General features: G+C 35.7%; 2 protein-coding genes across 8 annotated transcripts in view; one reads left to right on the top strand and one right to left on the bottom strand.

Annotated features, from left to right (window-relative positions):
* The first annotated feature begins 2,723 nt into the window (after nucleotides 1-2,723).
* Nucleotides 2,724-3,911, top strand: LOC144971823 (uncharacterized). The gene has a single exon (XM_078912899.1). It carries the CDS (start codon nucleotides 3,531-3,533, stop codon nucleotides 3,909-3,911), a length of 381 nt encoding a protein of 126 aa, XP_078769025.1. The 5' UTR covers nucleotides 2,724-3,530.
* A 14,180-nt stretch (nucleotides 3,912-18,091) lies between these two features.
* Nucleotides 18,092-22,915, bottom strand: part of LOC144971012 (calmodulin-binding transcription activator 1-like) — a 55,737-nt gene continuing 50,913 nt past the window's right edge. For 2 of the 7 annotated variants that reach the window (XM_078911299.1, XM_078911300.1), the window contains one exon: nucleotides 18,618-18,944. In XM_078911299.1, coding sequence (XP_078767425.1) covers nucleotides 18,761-18,944 — 184 coding nt within the window. In that variant the 3' untranslated portion in view covers nucleotides 18,618-18,760. Of the gene's footprint in view, nucleotides 18,945-22,915 lie in introns of all 7 variants that reach the window. The other 5 variants (XM_078911302.1, XM_078911303.1, XM_078911301.1 and 2 more) reach the window with 4 other exon arrangements.

The raw sequence follows: 22,915 nt of genomic DNA, 5'->3' as shown, positions 1-22,915 counted from the left end.
TCTTTAGCGTAAACGCTAACCCCTCCTTTGAGCCTCGAGGTGTCCTCGCGTTGGACCACCGTATAGCCTGGGATCTGGAATCGGGAAGATTGCGCGCCTGAGTAAAGGTGGGTCTCCTGTAACAGGAGGATATCTACGCAATGAACGGCCAGTAGCTTTGATAAAAGCTCATTTTTTGCCATACTCTGGCTCTCGACGTTCAGGGACAATATACGCGTCAGCTCGCCATCCCCGCCGTCGCATTTTCCGATCGGCAGGCCGCGAATCGATTGATGCATGGGACGTTTGCTTTTTTCTCGGACGTGCCGACGACCCTGGCGACACGAACGCGGTATTATTTGGCTAGGCGGCAGACCGCTTCGCCATTGATGGGACTGATTGGGACTCGACATAAGGACAATAGTGTGGCGCCCGGGATAGGGCTGCTATTCGGGTACCGGTTTGGAGCGAGCAGCTCATGTGGCTCGTTGGCTCGATACCCGGGATGGTCTCGTGACGGTCGACCGGGATTTACACCTTTGCCCTCCCGTGTGCCTCAAGCCCCCTCACCAACTGCAAGGTAAAGATCCACGAGGGGGGGCATGTTGGCTGAAGGCCCTTGCTATGTCTTCTATCCTCCTATATCTGTTTTCTGAGTTGCTTTCTATCGTTGTCTCAGAATGGGATTACTTGGTTTTGTTCTGGCCCTTGCCCGGATGCTGCCCAGATTCCGTGGTTGAGAGGGGAAACAGTCAAATGTATATAGTGTTAATTTTGGGTGATGGTTTTTTCCCTTGTAAGTCATCTCTCTGTTATGTAATGATAGTTATATTTTTTTATTAAAACAAATCTTGTAAACGTTTGAGTGTATTCCTCTTAGTGGGATCCTGTGCCGGTGACTGGATGTGACTTTTAGGTGAATTCAAACTAAGTACATTGACGATATGCTCTTGGAATCTACAGTTATTTCTTATTTGAACCAATTTCCCTATGTCTTACTTTTTCTATGGTGCTTTGATTGTAATTCTATAATTTTTTAATTTTTTTTTTTCTTTTACTGGCGCTGAAATGGCCTAAATGTAACAAAAACAAGGCCTTTTTTTCAGTGGAATATTGCCATTAGGGAAGAAATCCTTTTGACTGGGAGGGGTTCTTTGACCGCCCATGGTGGGCAGGAGGTCGCACTGTCTTCTTTTCCCTTATATCTGTTTTCTGAGTTGCTTTCTGTCTTTGTCTTTGACTACTTAGTTTTGTCACAGCCCTTGCTGGAGTCCTTGACTAGGACTAGGAGGGAAACAGTCGAATTTATAATTTTGGGAGATATTTTTTCCTTGTAAATCATCTCTTTGTTATGTATTGTTAGTTACGTATTCTGTAAACATTTGAGTGTGTTAGTGGGATCCTGTACTGGTGTCTGGATGAGACTTTAAGGTGATATCAAACTTTGTACATTGATGTTATATACTCTTGGAATTTACATCTGTTCCCTATTTGAACCAATTCCCCTTTGTCTTACTTTTTCTTGGGTGCTGTTATTGTAAATCTAGAATATTTTGACTATTCCATTTTCTTCTTTCGCTGGGTGGGGGATCCTGACCTCCCATAGCGGGCAGGGAGGTACATTCTATGTCTTCTATCCCCTTATATCTGTTTTCCAACATGCTTTCTGTCTTTGTCTTGGAATGAGGTTACTTGGTTTGGCCCTGGCCCTGGTTGGAGTCCTGGCTGGGAGGGAAACAGTCAAATGCAAAGTTATTGTTTTGGGAGATGATATTTTTTTCCTTGTAAATCATCTCTCTGTTATGTATTATTATATTTGTTATTTTTTAATGTATAATATAAGCATTTGAGTGTATTCCTCTTCGTTGGATTTTGTGCTTGTGTCCGGATGAGACTTATAGGTGATCTCAAACTAAGTACATTGGTGGTATGCTCTTGGAATCTACATCTAATCCCTATTTCTTCCTAGTTCCCCTTTGTCTTACTTTTTCTTGGGTGCTTTAATTGTAATTCTATAATTTTTTACTATCCCATTTTCTTCCTTTTTACTGGCGCTGATATAACCTAAATGTGTTGCAAGCGCCGTAAAACCCTTAAAAACAAACAAACAAACAAACAAACCCTTTTGATATTACAATATAATGCGAGGATGACAGTTCCTTTTCTTCTTTTTATTTTTATCTGTCCAAGTCTAAGTCAAAGTGAAGTGCATATTGTACATTTTAAAAATAAAATTGAAGAATTTATGTTAAAATTGAGTGGATTGAATTTTAGTATGTTTTTCCCCTCTTTGCTCACGTACACTGAGAATGTACCTTTTTTTTATTTCAGTCAGAAATCCCATATATATATATATATATTTTTTTTTTTTTGAAAGAGCTTTTATACACCACACTATTCTTTAACTTTAATTATTATACCCCTATTTTTTATTTATTTTTGGTCTGTTATTTCTTTTGTAAAGTAAGCATGCATTAAAATACACAAATGCACAATCATGGATTTATGATCATAGCTTAAAGTGACAACATAATTATACAAGTTAGAGAAAAAACGAAGATTTTTTATTTTAAAACCTGTTATAACTGGGTATCTGTTATATCCGGACCTGCTATACTGAGGTTCCACTGTAATTTAATTAGCCAATAATTAATTGAATGTGGAAGGCTATTCCACAGACAGATGATGTTCGGGGAAAAAAGATGACTTCCGACATTTTATTGCGGGATATGATTGGGTGTAGAACGTGACTAGGAGGGAAGCATTTTTGTAGTCGATTGAAGAATTTGTTACCGATAGAAGTTGTCACATTCTTGCTGTAGGGTGGGTTGAACCATGTTATATTTTGTTTTCTTTGACGTTTTTTCGTTGGGGTGGTAATGGTCACTTCTTCATATTTTAGTTTGTAGTCATAGCTACTTTTTCGCAATGCGTCTGTGTATGGTGGGATTGCATCATTGAATATGTTGTTGTTTGTAGAGTTGTTAGATAGTCGTTAATGCTCTCTGGGATGTTTTTTTATTATAGATGGCGGATGATTGCTATCTCTATGGATGTACAATGGGATGTTGTTGGGTTTTGAAAATGGTTGGTAGGTGCCGTTGTTCAGGTTGATGGTTATGTCTAGGAAATCGAATGTCTTTTTGTTGGCTTCGATGGTAATTTTGAGATTGTTGTCCTGGAAGAGTTTGCATATTTTTTTCTTTATAAATTCAGTCTGCCTCTGTATTTTTTTTGCACAATGCGAGCCCGTCGTCTCTGTATAGCCCAATGTTTATATCAAGATGTTGCATTTGGGAAAGTAGATATAGTCTGATAAGCTCGCATGTTTCTGCTCTGTCGTAGTGACATCAAAGTTCGTTGATTTTTTTGTCCATGCTACTCATGACGTAACTATCAACGATTTCAAAAAGCTACAACCATCACCGGATCTCTCAAAATTTACTACAAAAGTCTTTGCCTTCTCACAGGAAACATCACTTCCAATCCTTGGTAAATTTTCAACAAGCATTAGGTACAAGAACACTACCTCAATTATTGAATTTGCCGTAATGGACACAAATGACATCTCCATACTTGGCTGGGACGCGTGTCAAAACCTGTCACTCTTGAAGCAAGTGCATGCTGTAAGCACAGCATCAAAAGTAGCAGAAGACTTCCCAGATATATTTACCGGCGTTGGTAAACTGAAAAAATTACATATCAACGACGATGTTCCACCAGTCGCACACCGTTACAGGAGGATCCCGTTCCATATGAGAAAACAACTAGAAGCATATCTCGAAAAGGAGGAACAAATGGATATCATTGAGAAGGCGACAGGTCCAACACCTTGGGTGTCATCAATTGGCATTATTCCAAAGCCCAAAAGTCCTGACAAAATTCGTGTTTCCATTGATATGCGGGCACCAAATAAGGCAATTCTAATGTAAAGGCATAATGTACCGACACTAGATGAATTCTAAACTCTCTCTCTCTCTCTGGAGCAAAATACTTTTCCAAGCTAGACCTCAATCAGGGGTATAATCAGCTAGAATTAGACGAAGAATCCAGATTCATCACCACCTTCGCCACACACAAAGGCTTGTATCGATACAAACGACTAAACTTTGGGTCAACAGCGTATCAGAGATCTTTCATGAAAAAGATAGACAGGCTTTGAATGGATTAAATGGTGTGATCAATGTAAGTGATGATATCCTTCTCTTTGGGAAAACAATTACAGAGTATGATCAAAAACATTAGAGACACATTTCAGCGTCTAAAAGACAAGCATCTGACCTTAAACAAAGAAAAATGCCTGGGTGGGGTTCCTGACCTCCCATAGTGGGCAGGGAGGTACATACTGTGTCTTCTATCCCCATATATCTATTTTCTAACTTGCTTTCTGTCTTTGTCTTAGAATGAGATTACTTGGTTTTTTTCCTGGCCCTGGTCGGAGTCCTGGCTGGGAGGGAAACAGTCAAATGCATAGTTATTGTTTGGGAGGTGATATTTTTTTCCTTGTAAATCATCTCTCTGTTATGCATTGTATTATGTTTAGTTTACATATTATACTATTTAATTTGTAAGCATTTGAGTGTATTCCTCTTAGTTCGGGCCTGTGCTTGTGTCTGGATGAGACTTTTAGGTGATCTCAAACTAAGTACTTTGATAATGTGCTCTTGGAATCTACATCTGTTTCCTATATGAACCAATTCCCCTTTGTCTCACCTTTTCTTTTGTGCTTTAATTGTAATTCTAGAACTTTTTGCTATCCCATTTTCTTCCTTTTTACTGGCGCTTATATGACCTAAATGTGTTGCAAGCGCCGTAAAATCCTTAAAAACAATAAAAACAAACAAAAGAAAAATGCCATTATGCCAAGACTAGCATAGAATTCTTAGGTCACATATTTAGCAGTGAAGGCATAAAACCAAGCCCAGACGAAATCAAAGCAATCATCAACATGACATCTCCCAAAACTGTCTCAGAAGTCAGAAGCCTCTTGGCATGCTATATTTTTGTGGTGCACGATTCATTCCTGATTATGCAATTCTAACCTATGAATTGCACAAACTCACCTAAAACAAAACAATCTTCATTTGGACTGAGAAACATGAAAAAGCTCTTAAGAAACTAAAAAGTAAGCTACAAGAAACCACAAACTTAGTTTACTTTGACACTGCAAAAGAAATCAAAATCCGTGTAGATGCGAGCGGTTGGAATATCAGCTATTCTAACCCAAATTGATGACAACACACAATGGAAATTGTTCAATTTGCCAGCAGAGCCTTCTCAGAAACAGACTAAGATACTCCCAAACAGAGAGAGAAGCATTAGCAGTAATATGGTGCTGTGAACATATTCACATCTATCTATATGGATGCCCTTCATTTTCAGTATTTACTGACCACAAACCATTTGTTGCACTTTTCGACAACCCTAAAACAAAACTTCCAGCAAGTATTGAACATTGGGTAATGCATGTGCAACCATATTGCTTGAAGATCATCTTTAAACCTGGAAAGGATAATCCAGTCGACTGCAGACAACACACCTAGGTACAGGGAAGATAATGACAGTATGTAGAACCATCTACCATCAGTGTCAGATACAATGTTTTAGTCAAAGACAACACCCAACTGAAACCCTTGACTCCGTATGAAAATAAACCCTACATTGTAACAGCAAAGAAAGGATCGATGGTAACAGCATCACGAAATGACAAAACAATCACCAGAAATATTAGCTTCTTTGTACGGCTCTTGCAACACATTTAGGTTATATCAGTGCCAGTAAAAAGGAAGAAAATGGGATAGTAAAAAGTTCTAGAATTACAATTAAAGCGCCCAAGAGAAAGTAAGACAAAGGGGAACTGGGAACAAATAGGGATCTGTTTTGTTTGTTTGTTTTTAAGGGTTTTACGGCGCTTGCAACACATTTAGGTTATATCAGCGCCAGTAAAAAGGAAGAAAATGGATAGTAAAAAGTTCTAGAATTACAATTAAAGCACCCAAGAAAAAGTAAGACAAAGGGGAACTGAGAACAAATAGGGATCAGATGTAGATTCCAAGAGCATACCACCAATGTACTTAGTTTGAGATCACCAAAAGTCTCATCCAGACACAAGCACAAAATCCAACAAAGAGGAACACACTCAAATGCTTACATTATACATTCAAAATAAAAATAATAATACATAACAGAGAGATGATTTACAAGGAAAAAAATATCATCTCCCATAACAATAACTATGCATTTGACTGTTTCCCTCCCAGCTAGGACTCCGGCCAGAGCCAGGACAAAACCAAGTAATCTCATTCCAAGACAAAGACAGAAAGCATGTTGGAAAACAGATATAAGGGGATAGAAGACACAGTATGTACCTCCCTGCCCGCTATGGGAGGTCAGGATCCCCACCCAGTTAAAAGTGCCTGAAGCGAGGCTCGAACCCAGGACCTTCCGGTCACAGTGCAATGCCTTAACAACTCGGCCACCCTGGGGATAAATAGGGATCAGATGCAGATTCCAAGAGCATACTACCAATGTACTTAGTTTGAGATCACCTATAAGTCTCATCCGGATACAAGCACAGAATCCAACAAAGAGGAATACACTCAAATGCTTACATTATACATTCAAAATAATAAATATAATACATAACAGAGAGATGATTTACAAGGAAAAAATATCAACCCCCAAAACAACTATGCATTTGACTGTTTCCCTCCCAGCCAGGACTCCGGCCAGGGCCAGGACAAAACCAAGTAATCTCATTCCAAGACTAAGACAAAAAGCATATTGGAAGACAGATATAATGGGATAGATAGCACAGTATGTACCTCCCTGCCCACTATGGGAGGTCAGGAACCCCACCCAGGTAGCTTCGTTAACGCTGACCGAGACCACCAACTGCCAGTGAGATAGAGGAAGACCACGCTTTACTTATGGATGATGCTTCACTTTAGGACGCTCCATCTGAAATTGAAACTCGAGATAGCAGTCAACCAAGCCTGCAGCCTCAACCAATACGTCCCAAGAGTAGACGGAGACAAAAGGACCCTGAGAAAATCAAAGATTTTGTGATGATCTAATCATCATCATCTACATTAAAGCGAGCACCGTTTTCATCGTATTTTTATCTCGTTTTCATGGACATAAGATGTCGATCCGTTTGAAGCCCCAACTTGTTACACAAGACAATAGCTCATTAAGTCTTGTCTTATTTGTTTTTTTGGGGGGGTTTTACCAGTAATTTGGAATAAGTCAAAAACATTTGAATGGTCAAATTGTGGACATTTATTTCTTTTAAAAAATTTAAAGGACAATCCTTTCAATGAAAGTTACTAATATACGAACAGTAAAACTGTGTCTTAGAGTTGGAGAATTCATTAGAAGGAACAATGATCAATCCTTGTTTGTTTGTTTTTAAGGGTTTTACTGCGCCTGCAACACATTAATGTCATATCAGCGCCAGTAAAAAGGAAGAAAATGGGATAGTAAAAAGTTTTAGAATTACAATTAAAGCATCCAAGAATAAGGCAGACAAAGGAGAATTGGTTCAAATAGGCAACAGTTGTAGATTCCAAGAGAACACTATCAGTGTACTTAGTTTGAGATCACCTAAAGTCTCATCCAGACACAAGCACAGGTCTCCACTAAGAGGAATACACTCAAATGTTTACAAATCATATAATACATAAACAAAACATAATACAGTGCATAACAGAGAGATGATTTACAAGGAAAAAAATATCATCTCCCAAAACTAACTATACATTTGACTGTTTCCCTTCCAGCCAGGGCCAGGACAAAACCAAGTAATCTCATTCCAAGACAAAGACAAAAAGCATGTTGGAAAACAGACATAGGGGGATAGAAGACACAGTACGTACCTCCCTGCCCACTATAGGAGGTCAGGAACCCCACCCAGGTTCAATCTTTCATAACGTTATTTTGAACAATTAATCCCATACAAGTGAACCGCTGACATTTTAGTCCACTTCAAGTTCAAGAAATTGAAATTCACTTTAAATTATTATAAGACCTTTTATTATGTCGTTCTGGACCTAAAAGAAAGGAATGTAAAAGTTCTAATTTCTTAGTAGAAATAAAAGTGAGAATGAATGGTAAAAAGTAATGTACGAAAGGTTTAAGAAAGTCATTGTGTTTCTATTCAGTGAGAATGTTTCATACTTATTTTACTAAGGGGAATATTATTCTTTTTCAATCTTTTTACAAACATTCAAGAAAGGGAGGGATGTAATGGTTTAATAATATGAGCATGTAACGCAAGGGAAATAATAATTATAAGTGTACCACTACCATATTTCCTGGAGTTATGTCCCCTGACTCTTAATGAATGAAAAGGAATTAAAGATTACAATATGAATAATGGCGTCTTGTCCTTTGATAGTCTACAGTCATTACATTGGAAATTACGAAAATCGGAAAACTATTTTTTATTTTGTATAAATTTCACGGTGATCAAGAACGAAACCTTTTATTCATCTGTACCTCTTCCTGACTAAACTTTATAAAAATATTATTTTAAAAATAACACAGCATTTATTTGGTGCAATATCCACTAGACATGCTCAAATCGCTTTACAAGGGGTCCCAAGCCAACAGCAATACTAAACATGAAGGACGAGACATGACGCCTGTCAGGCGATATTACAATTTTTTTTCTGACAAAGACAACGAACGGCCATGTACTCATTTTATACCCGAGTAGGATGAGAGAATGTGAGTAAAGAGCCTTTTCCAAGGACTCAACTCTGCACCACTCAGAGCGGGTCTCGAAACCTGGACCTTCTGATCCAAAAGCGAGAGTCATATCATACCACTAGGCCCCATCACAGAACAGGGAGGGGCACTGTTCTGTCAACCACATAGCCTCAATATTAATTAAAATATATTTCCAATTTCAACAATTTTTGGAGTAAACACATAGTTCTTCAAACTTATTGTAAATTTGACGCTGATCACAAATCTGAAGTCAAAAACAGCGAAAATTTTAAAAAAAAAAAAATTGTCCCCTATTTTACACCGCCACTCCCCCAATAGCTGATCGCCTCGAAAAATATTAAGCAAGGTGGGACCGTCCCTCCGCTTGTCGCCCAGGTATTTGGCCATACACATTGACATTGCGATTTCACTACGATTTGTTTCAGCCGTGCCTGTCCCCAAATCTGGTAGAAAACAATGTGTATGGAGCCTTTAAGTGTTACTGAGTGCCATGGGCTAAATTAGCCTAGAAGCCTGTGATATTAATTTCTTTTCCTTTTTTTTAATAGAATAATTTAGGTAGTGACGGAATAAGTGCGAAGAGGTCTTTGTCAGCACTGACGAACAGGCCCTATGCTCGTCAGTGCTGATCAATGATGGGCGGTGGCACAGTCCAAAGAGAAGTTGTCATGGGCGGTGGCACTTGTTCAGTATTGACCAATAGGTGCCAGCACCCATTCGTCAGTACGGACCAACAGGTGTGAGTGCCTGTTAGTCAGTACTGTTCAATAGGTGCCAGTGCCTCAGTACTGACAAACAGGCACTGGCGTCCATTGGTCAATCCTGACCAATAGCCCTAGCCAAATAGTAAAATGAAAGGACTAGTTTTTTTATGTTTGTTGTTTTTAAGGGTTTTATGGGGGTTGCGATACATTTAGGTTATATCAACGGCAGTAAAAAGAAAGAAAATTGGATAGTAAAAACATTCTAGATGTACAATTAAAAGGACTTGAAGAAAAAGTAAGAAAATACCGGAAATGTTCAAATTCAAATAGGGAACAGATGTAGATTCTAAGAGCATGCTATCAGTGTACTTAGTTTCAAATCACCTAAAAGTCTCATCCAGACACCAGCCAAGAGCAAAGAAGTTCAAGAGAGCAATCTATCAATTTGTCTTGTATGAGACCCCCCCCCCCCCTTTCAATAAAAAAAAGAACCAAAAAAAATAGAAACAGGTGCAGGTCCCTCACAAAGGGTGTAAACTACTTTTAAAGGCAACAGATTGATCACATGGGGAAACAATCATCTTCCACGATGATACATCTGTCTTTTCACAACAGAAGACTCCCGACTACATAATGAGCATAAGCAAAAACAAAAACAAAAACAAGTTCTCTCATTCCAGAACACGGAAAGAAAGCCATACGGAAGGGGTGGGGGGAGAAATCATATTACAGACGATACCAAATAAATAAAAGACTAGTTACTTATGTTTATAACAACTACCAAAAAAATAGAAGAATGTACAGCAAATAATGTGGATTACAGAATATTACATATTACACATCAAATAATATTTCTACAGAAGCTTTTAAATAAAACAACCTTTGGTTGAAAAGAAAAAAAATCACAAGCCTTTGATGTTTAGTTTGTATTTAAGGGTTTTACAGTTCTTGCAACACATTAAGGTCATATCAGTGCCAGTAAAAAGAAATAAAATGGGATAGTAAGAAGTTCGAGAATTACAATTAAAGCACCCAATAAAAGAGGAATTGGTTCAAATAGGAAACAGATGTAGATTCCAAGAGCACATTATAAAGTCCTTAGTTTGAGTCACCTAAAAGTTTGTTTGTTTTGTTTTTAAGGGTTTTACGGCGCTTGCAACACATTAAGGTCATATTAGCGCCAGTCAAAAGGAAGAAAATGGGATAGTAAAAAGTTCTTAATTACAATTAAAGCACAAAAGAAAAGGTGAGACAAAGGGGAATTGGTTCAAATAGGGAACAGATGTAGATTCCAAGAGCACACCGCCAAAGTACTTAGTTTGATATCATCTAAAAGTCTCATCCAGACACAAGCACAGGTCCAAACTAAGAGGAATACACTCAAATGTTTACAAACCATATAATATAATATGTAAACTAAACATAATATAATGCATAACAGAGAGATGATTTACAACGAAAAAAATATCATCTCCCAAAACTATAACTAGCCATTCGACTGTTTCCCTCCCAGCCAAGGACGACAAGGGTTAGGACAAAACTAAGTAATCTCATTCCAAGACAATGACAGGAAACAATTGGAAAACGGGTATGGCGGGATAGAAGACACAGCATGTACCTCCCTGCCCACTATGGGAGGTCAGGATCCCCACCCAGTCACCTAAAAGTCTCATCCAGACACAAGCACAGGTCTTCACTAAGAGAAACACACTCAGATGTTTACATATCATATAATATATAAACAAAACAATACAGTGCATAACAAGACAAAAAATATCATCTCCAAAACTCTAACTATACAATTGACTGTTTCCCTTCCAACTAAGGTATCTGCCCAGGGCAGGACATAACCAAGTATCCCAAACAAAGACAGAAAGCATGTTGGAAAACAGATATAGGGGAATAGAAGACACTGTAAGTGTCTCCCTGCCCACTATGGGTGGTCAGGAACCCCGCTGATATAAGCCTTTGAGAATCAGCGCTATGCAGTATGCTTAAAATATAACATGTTACATGAAGGTACCAGGCTTTAAATCAAATTGGAGATAGAGATAAAGGGAGTAAATGTGACTCATAAATACCTCGTTTGTTTTGTGTTGTTCCCTTATTTATGAGTCACATTTACTCCCTTTATCTCTATCTCCATTTTATTGACTCATTTAGGCCCTCTAGTTTTTGGTTGTAAATCAAATTGTCACATGTATCTCGTCCAAGGATAAATATTAGCTGATCAATAGGAGTCCAAAATTGATTTGTTTCAGGAGTTTTATGGCGCTCGCCATACTCTTCAATCACTTCAGCGCCAGTTAAAAGGAAGATAAAGAGATAGCCAAGTATTATAGACATAATTTGTCTGCAATTACAAATGCCAAAGAAAAATGGTGACAAGGGGAAACGATTGAAATAGTCAACAAAGGTTAATCACAAGAGAATTTAATCTTTAAGTCTCGTCTCACTCTTAAGAACAGGCTTAGGATACTCGTCAAGAGGAATACACTCAAATGTTATTAAAACCATATCAATAACCAATAGCAACCTGGACGGCTTTATCAGATATAGGGGGATAGCAGAGACAGCAAAGTGACCTCTTTAGCCCTTTGTGGGAGCTAAAGGTGAAATCATGAAATATAACTAACATGAGAGTCAGTATAAGATTTTAAAACTGGTCAAGTCGTATGATTGATTGACAAGAATTCTATTGGAAATATGTATTAATAAAGGAAAGCTATTGAACTGTGTGGAATGAGTCTTAGGACTCACAGCTACGGGGGAAACTTGGATTGTTTCAATCACAAAATAATTGTCCAGAGAGATAATAAACAAGAGAAAACAATCATTTTCATAAGTATAAAAAAGGTTTCATAAGTATAAAAAAGGTAGAAAAGAAACCCATCTCAGCTAAAGAATAAGTGCATCTAAGTCGTTTTATCTCAGGGCAAGGAGAGAAAGTCACACGAAGGGGGATATAATATAAAAGAGGTTTAAGTTGACATTAAAAGTTCCAGCCAACATTTTCCTGAAAAATGAATGTAGAGGTTAAGATATTTCATTTTCAATTTCGTAATAATTAAATACAATAGCATAGATAGTCATGATAAATTTATATATTCCATCCATTTTTTTTGGCAAAATAATATGTAACATTGCAATGTTGTGTAATATTGTGTTTGATTTTGTAACTTATGAAGATTTTACAATGTCCAAACAAAGATCAGATCTTTATTCTATTCTAATATTTTCTACATCATTCAGAAATGACATGAATACAATGTACAAAATAAAAAGGCATTTTATTATTTACAAAATCACAGATTCCCTTCTTAAAATTTCTAACATGGTAAAGACAAAAACAATCAAATCATCATGCATGGCAGGGAGTAAGACAATGGACGCTATATATGACCCTTTCTCTAACTATAACCGTTGTCCAAGTTATATCTAAGGATTATATTTACAAAGCTATTTTTACTTACTTTGTAAAGAGAATTACCGTGGTGTAAGGCTAACAAAACTCAAATTTGTCATATTTATCACAGATTACCACATCGTTTTTGTCACCCTTATGTCATTTTTTCTCATGATTTCTTATCCTCTTTCAGTATTTTATTTTCATAACGTTTATAATAAAGACATAAAATAATTGATCAAACTGGCATTAAAGTCATAGAATCATTGTAAATTATGAAAATGTCTATTTTTGAAAAAAAGAAAAGCCAATTAATTTAAAATAAGACTGAGTATTTGAGTAGACATGACCAACAGTAGAGGAGCTGCCATTACTGCAAATAAAACATAATAATTTTGAAAAAAAATCAGGGTTTTGATGTTAAAAACTCACAATTTTTTACCTTGTATTAAATCTTTGTATTGTAATTCAATAGAATCATACAAAAAAAGACATTTAAAAACGATCAGATTACCAATTACTTTCGTAAAGATCACTAATCAACTAAGGAAAATATTTAAGTGAAAGGATCTTAAAAGACACTGCCTGGGGTTTTATATTACCCCCCCCCCCCCCTCTCTCTCTCTCCAAAGAAAATACTGAGGAAGAAACAGAACGGTTAAATAACTTGAAGAAGCAATCTTTACAAGACATTTTTCTGCAATGAATGTTTTTATTATAAAACTTAAAATTATAACTAAAAATAGTTTTCTTCATATTTTTGTTTTAAATTTTTAAAAATGATAATACAGTATTCAGACAAGTATCATACTTTTCTAAGAGACTTGTTTCTCTGCTTATTATTATTATCATTATTATGATTATTAATAGTTTTATCATTATTATTATTATTATTATTATTAATAATTAGTTCTACGATGCTTGTGGCATTTAATTTAATTTAAGTAGCAGTTAAAAGAAGGATAATGGGAATATTTATAGGTCGGCACTGACAAGAATAATAGAATGAACAAGGCAAAGGGGGCCAATTGCTGACAGGGAACAGGTAGTAGATTCCAAATGCAATATATGCATGTGTCTCATGAGTCTAATATAACAACAAGAAATGAAGTGAGTAGAAAAGTGCCAGAAGACAGTAGAGAATAAAAATTTTGCGGCGGTGATGGGGGGCTTGAATCCACAATCTTAATGGTACGACAACTCTACCTGGCCGGGGAGAGCATGACTCTACAGTATGAGCCATCCACAATCCCAATAAAGATCGTTTCTAACCCTAGTCTTTTATTAGAGCCTTCTAATTAGAGCATGTCTAATCTAAGATCACCAAAATCCCATCAAGTCACAGGCACGGGTGTTCATCAGAAAGGGTTCACCTTGACAGTTAGGATCACATATCAATAAGTAAATGACAAAACATTACAGAGAGACGATTTCATAACTTTTTCTCATATGACTGCTTTATCTGAACTAAAAATCTTGGACAATGCCAGTCAAAATCAAATGGTACCAAACCAGAATAAGGACAAAAAAGCCATACTGAAAGTTCATGGGTGAGGACCGATGTAGAACCCATTGGTCCAGGGAAGCCAATGTTTAGTGTGGCAATGTGGTCTAGAGGTATGACACTCGCTTTCAGATCGGAAGGTCCTGGTTTTGAGCTTCGCTCAGCGCATAGTTGAATCCTTGGAAAAGGTTCTTTACTGACATTCTCTCACCATACTCAGGTGTAAAACGAATACCTGGCCATTAACAGTGTTGTCTATGTCAGAAAAAACTGTAATATCACCTAACATGCGTAATGTCTCGTTCTACATATTATGTGTTGCTGTTGGTCAGGGACCCCTTGTAAAGCACTTTGAGCACGTTTAGTGGATATAAAAGCTCAAGTATTTTTTCAATGCCCTAAAATGAATATTTGTGTAGACATGACCACCTTTTAACAATTTGAAGAGGCATTTTTACAATACGTTTCTTAGCACTAAATGCCTCTTTTATTCTTACAGACAATTTTCTAATCATTAAAAAAAGTAGTTTATTTTTCTCTTTACAAAGACCTTTGCACAAATGAATAATATGATACTTTAAACAATCAGATCATGTTCAAAATGCTGCTATTTTGGGTCACCTTTTTGAAAACTTTTGTCATGAAGAGAGAAAAATAACAAAACATTCATTAGAAATTTCATTTGAAGTGCTGAAAAGTAATTCTAATTAATTCTACTTGGTCCTCTATTTTCTGTTTTACTTGACCTGAAGGTTAAGCAGCAATCTACCCATATGTATGGCCCAAGACATTTGCGGAATTAATTAAATATAGGTTTAAACCTCCTCCTCCCACCCCAAGTAAGAAACCAATTAACAGGGAACAGCCGAGAGCAATCTACCCCATCAGTGTCTCTGATCTGATATCTGTTTTGTTTCTTTTTAAGGGGTTTATGACACTTGCGACACTTTTACTTTTAGGGCATTTCAGTGTAAATAAAAGGAAGAAAATAAGATAGTCAAAAGAATTTAGATTTACAATCAAAAACATGTGAGAATAAATGAGAGAAAAGGGAATGGTTCAAGTGAGGAAAAGAGGTAGATGTGCTTAGTTTGAAATGACCCAAGAGTCCCATCCAGTCACGAGTCTTAGACAAAACTAAAAGGTCCATTCCAGAAGTCTAGTTTTATCTTTAATCTTGATGTCTTTTAGAAAGTCATAATAACAAAAATGCCAAACAGTGACCTATATGCTGTTGTATGATTCACCTAACTTGTTTCTAAGGCTGATTTATTTATCAATGTGGTAACTTCAGATCACGGTAAAAGATTGGCAGCATTGAGGTAATCTTAAAATGTCCATATTTTCCACATTTGATATCAACATTTGAAATGTAAAATCAATTGGACTCATAATAAAACACGTAAACATGTAAACATTTGTCTTAAAAAATCAGCCCCTCCTCATATCTCTCAGCCAAAGCTTTCCACCATTGTGTTTTTCAGTCTTCGATTTTAATACATATATATGTAAATTAAAGTTCCACAATTACATAATATGATTATTCTGCTCTCAAAATCTGAACCCCCCCAAAAAACAAGAAAACAAAATAAGCTAAGGATAAACTATACAAGAGAAACTCGATACTCAATACACTTTTAAAGACACAATAATTTTAAATAAATCTAATTATTCTTAAATTGTATTACGTTTTAAATATGAATGAGTATGATATACACTAAATATATTGTATAAATAACATAATTATATCAATGTTACAACCACGTGATGAAATAATTACAAACAACTAATTACAATGTTGATAATGCATTACATCCCTTACATCATACAGAACGTGAGCTATTGTAAGAAATACAATAGCAGAGGGTCATTTATCAACTAATGAACACTATCTATGAGTTTTTCTTAAGTATTTTGAAATAATTAGTTCTTCCAGGAATCCACTAAAAGTGAAGTGAGAATGTGAAGCTTGGGTGTTTTACATTAATTAATTAATTAATGTGTTTGTGTGCATATATATATATATATATATATATATATATATATATATATATATATATATATATATATATATATATATATATATATATATATATATATATATGTATATATATGTGTGTGTGTGTGTACGTGTATGCGTGTGTGTGTATGTATGTGTAATATTATGTTTGTGGGTCGTATGTGTGTTGTGTTTGAATGTGTCGCACTGATAGGCTCATCATTATATTATCAATTTATGAGACATAGATATGGACTTTGAATGTGAGCCAAGGATTACTTTATGATTTTGTTAATAACATATGATGTCCAGGAAAAAAAAGTTACCACACTTGCCTTATCATGGTAACAAAGTTGTCATGGATGATGACGATGACGATGATGACGATAAGGAGGAGGAGAAATAATTGTGATGAAAACGAGAAGGAAGAGGAGAATAGTAAATTAATTTGATGGAATTTACAAATCAAGACAACAGTGAGATAGAAAGTCAATAGACCATTCTTTTCAATATCAAGCGCTTCCTTCTTACAGATGATTTGAGATCAGTTGTAATAGATACAGGATCTAAAATTTTAAGTGGGCATAACATTACATAGATCTTCAAAGGAAATATATCGTAATCTTTTTCCAAGATTCAGAAATATAACAGTTCTAAAATGTACAATATTCACAAAAAATATATAAATGACACAACAACAAAATAAATAAATAAATAAATTTAAATAAAATCTAAACTCTATAACATTTATTCAAGATACAGATTTTACAAATGTGATTATGAAAAGTCACTACATATCAGCAACCATAAATAACAAGTTATAACAAACATAATGGATGATTTCATCTTATTTTGTTTTCACCTACATTTATCACATTTTACCATCCTTTACACAGTGTATTTGGGGAAATATATCATGAATAATCTGATGGAATTCTTATTTACAAGCTTTGTACATGGAAAAAAAATCAAAACAATATTACAGGCAGTGCAAGTTAAAGTAACGATATGAACATTGTACTACAACTATATTTATAATAGGAAACTATACATTAGACAACAAAATATCCTTGGAACAAATTGAATTCTGTGTCATAATTGTTTAGTGTGAATGTTCCAAGAATGAGAAATTCAATCCTCAAAAAGGTTTGCAGAATTGCAATTTAAAAATAACTTCAAGACAATTTCTCGAATGTTATAAATATAAATTGACAATAGTAAGGAAAATGCCTTCTTTCCATAAGGAATCGATGTTACCATGCCATCATATTGAATAATTGATCAGGGAAACAATAACCTGAAAAACCACATGTACAAAATAGGAGAAGCTGGCATGTGTGTTTGTGGTGAAGAAGAAGAAGACGCCCAACATATACTCCAGACCTGCCCAAAGTATGCAACAGCAAGAGAGGAGTTTTGTCCTGGTACCACACACCTCTACAGGCTAACAGTATGGACCCCTGACAGAGATGAGGAAGACAATTGCATTCCTTCACCAACTAGACATTCAAACATTAAGATATTATGAGGGGGAATGAAGAAGAAGAAGAAGAAGAAGAAGAAGAAGAAGAAGAAGAAGAAGAAGAAGAAGAAGAAGAAGAAGAAGAAGAAGAAGAAGAAGAAGAAGAAGAAGAAGAAGGAGGAGGAGGAGGAGGAGGAGGAGGAGGAGGAGGAGGAGGAGGAGGAGGAGGAGGAGGAGGAGGAGGAGGAGGAGGAGATAGAAGAAGCAGCAGCTAAAATCGCAGCACAGTTTTAATAATTTCATCTTTTCGATTCAAAAACAAATTACTCAATTTTTAACAAAAACAATGTAAAATATTGTCAGTATTTACCGCTTTTATTAACTGTTATTACGACAGAATAACTCCAATCCAGTTTCAACTATGATAGTTGTAAAAGAAATAAATACAATATTATCACAGCAATCATATTTTGTTACCACTTTGAAAAATCAAGACAAGGCAATAGGAGTCCACTCTGACTTTGCTATTTCATCCATAATCTGTAAGGAAAAGTTTACTTTCCTCCCAATCTACAGGAAATGAATAATGATGTCTTACAAATTTGCATAATGATTAAAGGTAAGCATGTAATTTGTTGTTACAAAAAAAAAATACGAGACAATAAAAACAAGAATCAATTCTTCAAAAATAAATTTTAACCTAAGATTGTCAAAAACAATCGCCCCCCCCCCCCCCCCCCCCCCCTGTCTTTCATAAAACTTTCTTAGTTCAAAAATGTCAGAAACATAATTTGTTAACATCTCTGTTTGTCTGTCAACAGGCGTGTGTGTGTGTGTGAGTGAGAGAGAATATTGTGAACTTCTTTTCATTAGTGCATCTATATCGATAGGACAAAAGAGAAACAAAAATAAAAGAATCATTTCATTTGCAGATTCCACAGTAACAGATATTCTACAGGTTCAACCCCGAAAGCTAGATAATTGCTGTTATGTCATCATAACATTCTGCTCCAAAGTTGCAACTACCACTGTCTTTGGTGAGTCCATTATTCTGAGCTTCCGTCCCTCCAGATGTTGAGATGCCACTGCCTTCCTCAGCAGTGGTTGTTTGGGGTTCGTCTGGGCATTGACAATTTGTTATTGGGGGTGGCGGGGAGCTGAGAAATAAAAAACAAAAAAACAAAAAGGAAAATTCAAAATATGAATGTATGAATTCACAAAATAAAAAAAAAGTAACTATTTTCCTTGCTTCATTGAGAATTAAAATAGGGCAACTATTAAAGAGTTGACCATATACAAATTATGTGGTTAGTTGTAAGCAACTTTTTAAAAAATCTGAAATGTTGAAAATTTAATAAAAAAAGAAAGAATTTTCTTTTTATTCCAGATTTACAAAAATAAATTGTTTCAAAATCTACCAATCATAATAATGATGATGATGATGATGATGATGATGATGATGTAATTTATTTACACAGTGCCGGTTCCTTGCAATATAGTTCTAGGCATACAAAAATTGAATGAGAAACAAACAAAAAAAGTGAGTATGATATTAAGACATATTCAGTGACTTATGGACGTTTGAATATACTGTTTAAAGATTTATGTACCTCCTAATGAAAAAAAAGTTTTGTAAAATATAATTCTGTTCATTTCTACTTTAAAATGAATGACAAATATGAAAGATTATTTAATATATTGTAAATGATTGTGTTGCGGATTTAAAATGCATAAATAAACACCTAACACAAATATGGTGATCTTTAACTATAGTTGAAGTCAAACCAATGTAAGCACATCAAATATTTGTGAGTGCGACAGCTTTGCCATTTCATGGAATGTATTAATGAACTTTGACAGGTTGATGGGATTATTTTAGGTCGTGCATTTGAAATTCCACTGAGACCTTTATCTTGTTTTCTTTACTGAGTTTTTTTTGTTTTTTTTTTTCCAGATTTTATTATTTTCTTTCAGAGCAGTCTATCAGCACTTATATCTTTCGAACGACCGAAACATTCTAATTCTCTTATTACCATTTACCTTTTGAAGGTTTAATAATGAAGAGAAAAGAAATGGTGTAAGACTATCCCAAACATCAAAAATTGATAAATATAAAAACATATATGAATGGACAATAATATAGTTAATGCTAATAATGGATATATTATATCCTCATTAAACACGTTCAACAGGAGAATATTTCAGTTAAGTGAGCAATACATCCTAATTGTTTTCAAATATCTAATGCCCAAGCCAGAATTGGCCAAAAGCAAGTCAGATAACTGGCACAAAAACGAGAGAAATATTTTGTGGCATTTGTGATACCTATATGTCATTCAGTGCTAATAAAAATGATGGGATAGTCAAAAAATCAAAATCATATCAATATATACTACTAAAGATTTAATTCACAAGGAAAAAACATATCTCCCTCTCACATAATAAAAATCGTGTTTCTTCCTCAGCTATAAATTCCAGCTTGGGGTCAGGTATTATAAAGTAATTTCCTTCCAAGAAAAAGACAGTAAGCAACATGGAAAGGAAAAAAAGATGTAGGGGCCATAGACAGCAAGAAGAATACAATGGGTTTACAAATTACTCATTTTGATAATTTTGATAAGTACTGAACGCCAAAAACATAAAATAAAGGTACTGTATATACATGTTCACTGTGCATAGGTAAATTAAAAATTGGCCTGAACTTTGATGGCAATTGAATAATTGTCAGTCCTTTGCAAAAACTGGATGAACATGTGAAACAATAATAAGTGAAAAAATTGTGTATAGTTATAATAATAATACTGATAATGCATAATTTCTATCGCCCCTTTCGAGCAAATGTGCCCCGAAGCGCTTATACAAAGACAGTACAGATATATATCATCTCCTGATGAGAGCTAACGCTTGAAACAATATTGTATAAGTTGATCATAATTATACTTGAAATGTTTTTTATATATATATTTAAAAATTATGCCTTTTGCGCCACAATATCATAAGATATCATCGCCTAGGCATTCCACGAAGGAATATAGACAACTCATCAAACAAGATGTCTGATGTCAACAGGAATCACCCATGTTGTCCAAGTGAGCAAATTGGGGGTTAATAGTCTTGCTCAAGGAAAAAAACGAAAGTGTCCGAAGCGGGGCTCGAACCCGGGTCAACCGGATCACAGTGCAATGCTTTAACCACTCGGCCACTTCACCCCCATATATATATGTATATATATAATCTATATATATATATATATATATATATATATATATATATATATATATATATATATATATATATATATATATATATATATATATATATATATATATATATATATATATATGTATAATTATAATTATGTGCACATGTGATCATATATATCATTCTATCATTCTATAAAATCAAACAAATAGTTATATCAAAAGTTGTTTTTTTTAAACAAAAGAATATTGCATGGATTATCATGTAAATTGAAGGAGCAAACAAAATATAAGACCAAACAAATAGACCACACCAGTCTTCTGCCCAAGTAAGAATTGTTAGATTATTTTTCGTAGGTTTCTGTATTTTTGGTAACGAAAACTGGTTGGTGAATTGTACGTCAGAATGTAGGCATGGTGAATTATGCTTATCAGTCCTATTGAAGCATATTGTTGCTTATATCATATGTGAACATTAAAAAAACAAACAAACCACAATGGTAGTTTAAATTAGAAAACAAACCAATTAAAAATAGTAGTAGTCGTATTAGTTGTAGTAGTAGTAATAATAGTAGTAGGAGTAGGAGTAGGAGTAGTAGTAGAAGTAGTAGTAGTAGTAGTAGTAGTAGCAGTAGTAGTAGTGGTAGTAGTAGTAATAGTAGTAGTAATAGTATTTGTTGTAGAAGTAGTCGTAGTATTTGTTGTAGAAGTAGTATAAGTAGTAGTAGTAGTAGTAGTAGTAGTAGTAGTAGTAGTAGTAGTAGTAGTAGTAGTAGTAGTAGTAGTAGTAGTAGTAGTAGTAGTAGTAGTAGTAGTAGCAGTAGTTGTAGTACAGTTCGTGCAGGTATTTGGGACCCTGCTTAATTGGGACAGTCGCTTTATTGGGTCGATTCCTTGAGAACGGAATTTATGCTATATAAAAAGTCATACCTTTTCCAATTTCCAGCCGCTTTATCGGTACTGCTGAATACCGAAATCCACTACAGTGGGGGAGTGAACCAGAGACTATGAGAGGTGGGCACTAGTGAGGATTGAACTAGAGACTGTAGGAGGTGGGCTCCAATGGGGAGCGAACCAGAGGCTATGGGAAGAGGGCATCAGTGGTGATTGAACCAGATAATATGAGAGGTGGGCACCAGTGGGGACTGAACCCCATGCTATGGGAGGTAGGCACCAGTGGGGAGTGAACCAGATAATATGGGAGGTGGGCACCAATGGGGAGCGAACCAGAGGCTATGGGAAGTGGGCATCAGTGGTGATTGTACCAGATAATATGGGAGGTGGGCACCAGTGGGGACTGAACCAGATGCTATGGGAGGTAGGCACCAGTGGGGAGTGAACCAGAGACCATGGGATGTGGGCACCAGTGGGGAGTGAACCTTGAACTGTGTGAGGTAATCCCATGTGGAGAGTGAACCAGACTTTGGGAGGTGGGCACCAGTGAAGATTGAACCAGAGAATATGGGAAGTGGGTACCAGCTGGGAGTGAATCCAGAACTATGTGAGTGGGCACCAGAGGGGAGTGAACCAGAGACTATGGGAGGTGGGCACCAGTGGGGATTGAATCAATGACTATGGAAGTTGGGCACCAGTGAAGAAAGATTATGGGAGGTGGGAACCACTGAGGATTGAATCACTATGGGATGAGGGCGCCAGCGGGAATTGAAACCAATGCATTCTTAATCCATCGCTTATTAGAGATATCCTAATGTTTGTGCTTAGATTTGTCTCTCATTGTTAGAGATAGACAGTTCATTCGTTTTCATTAAGACTGAATGTCACTCATTTTCATGCCGTCGCTAATTGGATGCCCTTTAATGGGATATTTGTCACTAAGACGCTAAAATGCACTATTTATAGTAGTAATTGGAGTTTAATGTGTATAATGTATAAGAAGTATATATATAGTAGTAGTAGTAGTAGTATAG

Source organism: Berghia stephanieae, chromosome 4, assembly GCF_034508935.2.
Source record: "Berghia stephanieae isolate SIO BIC M18660-M18661 chromosome 4, UCSD_Bste_1.3, whole genome shotgun sequence".
Classification (NCBI taxonomy): Eukaryota; Metazoa; Mollusca; class Gastropoda; order Nudibranchia; family Aeolidiidae; genus Berghia; species Berghia stephanieae.
The sequence above is the reverse complement of the archived record's forward strand: the minus strand, read 5'-3'. Positions and strand labels throughout refer to the sequence as shown.

Excerpts from the sequence above, each read along its gene's own strand:
- LOC144971823 (XM_078912899.1), top strand. The coding sequence starts at position 3,531 with ATGGACACAAATGACATCTCCATACTTGGCTGGGACGCGTGTCAAAAC.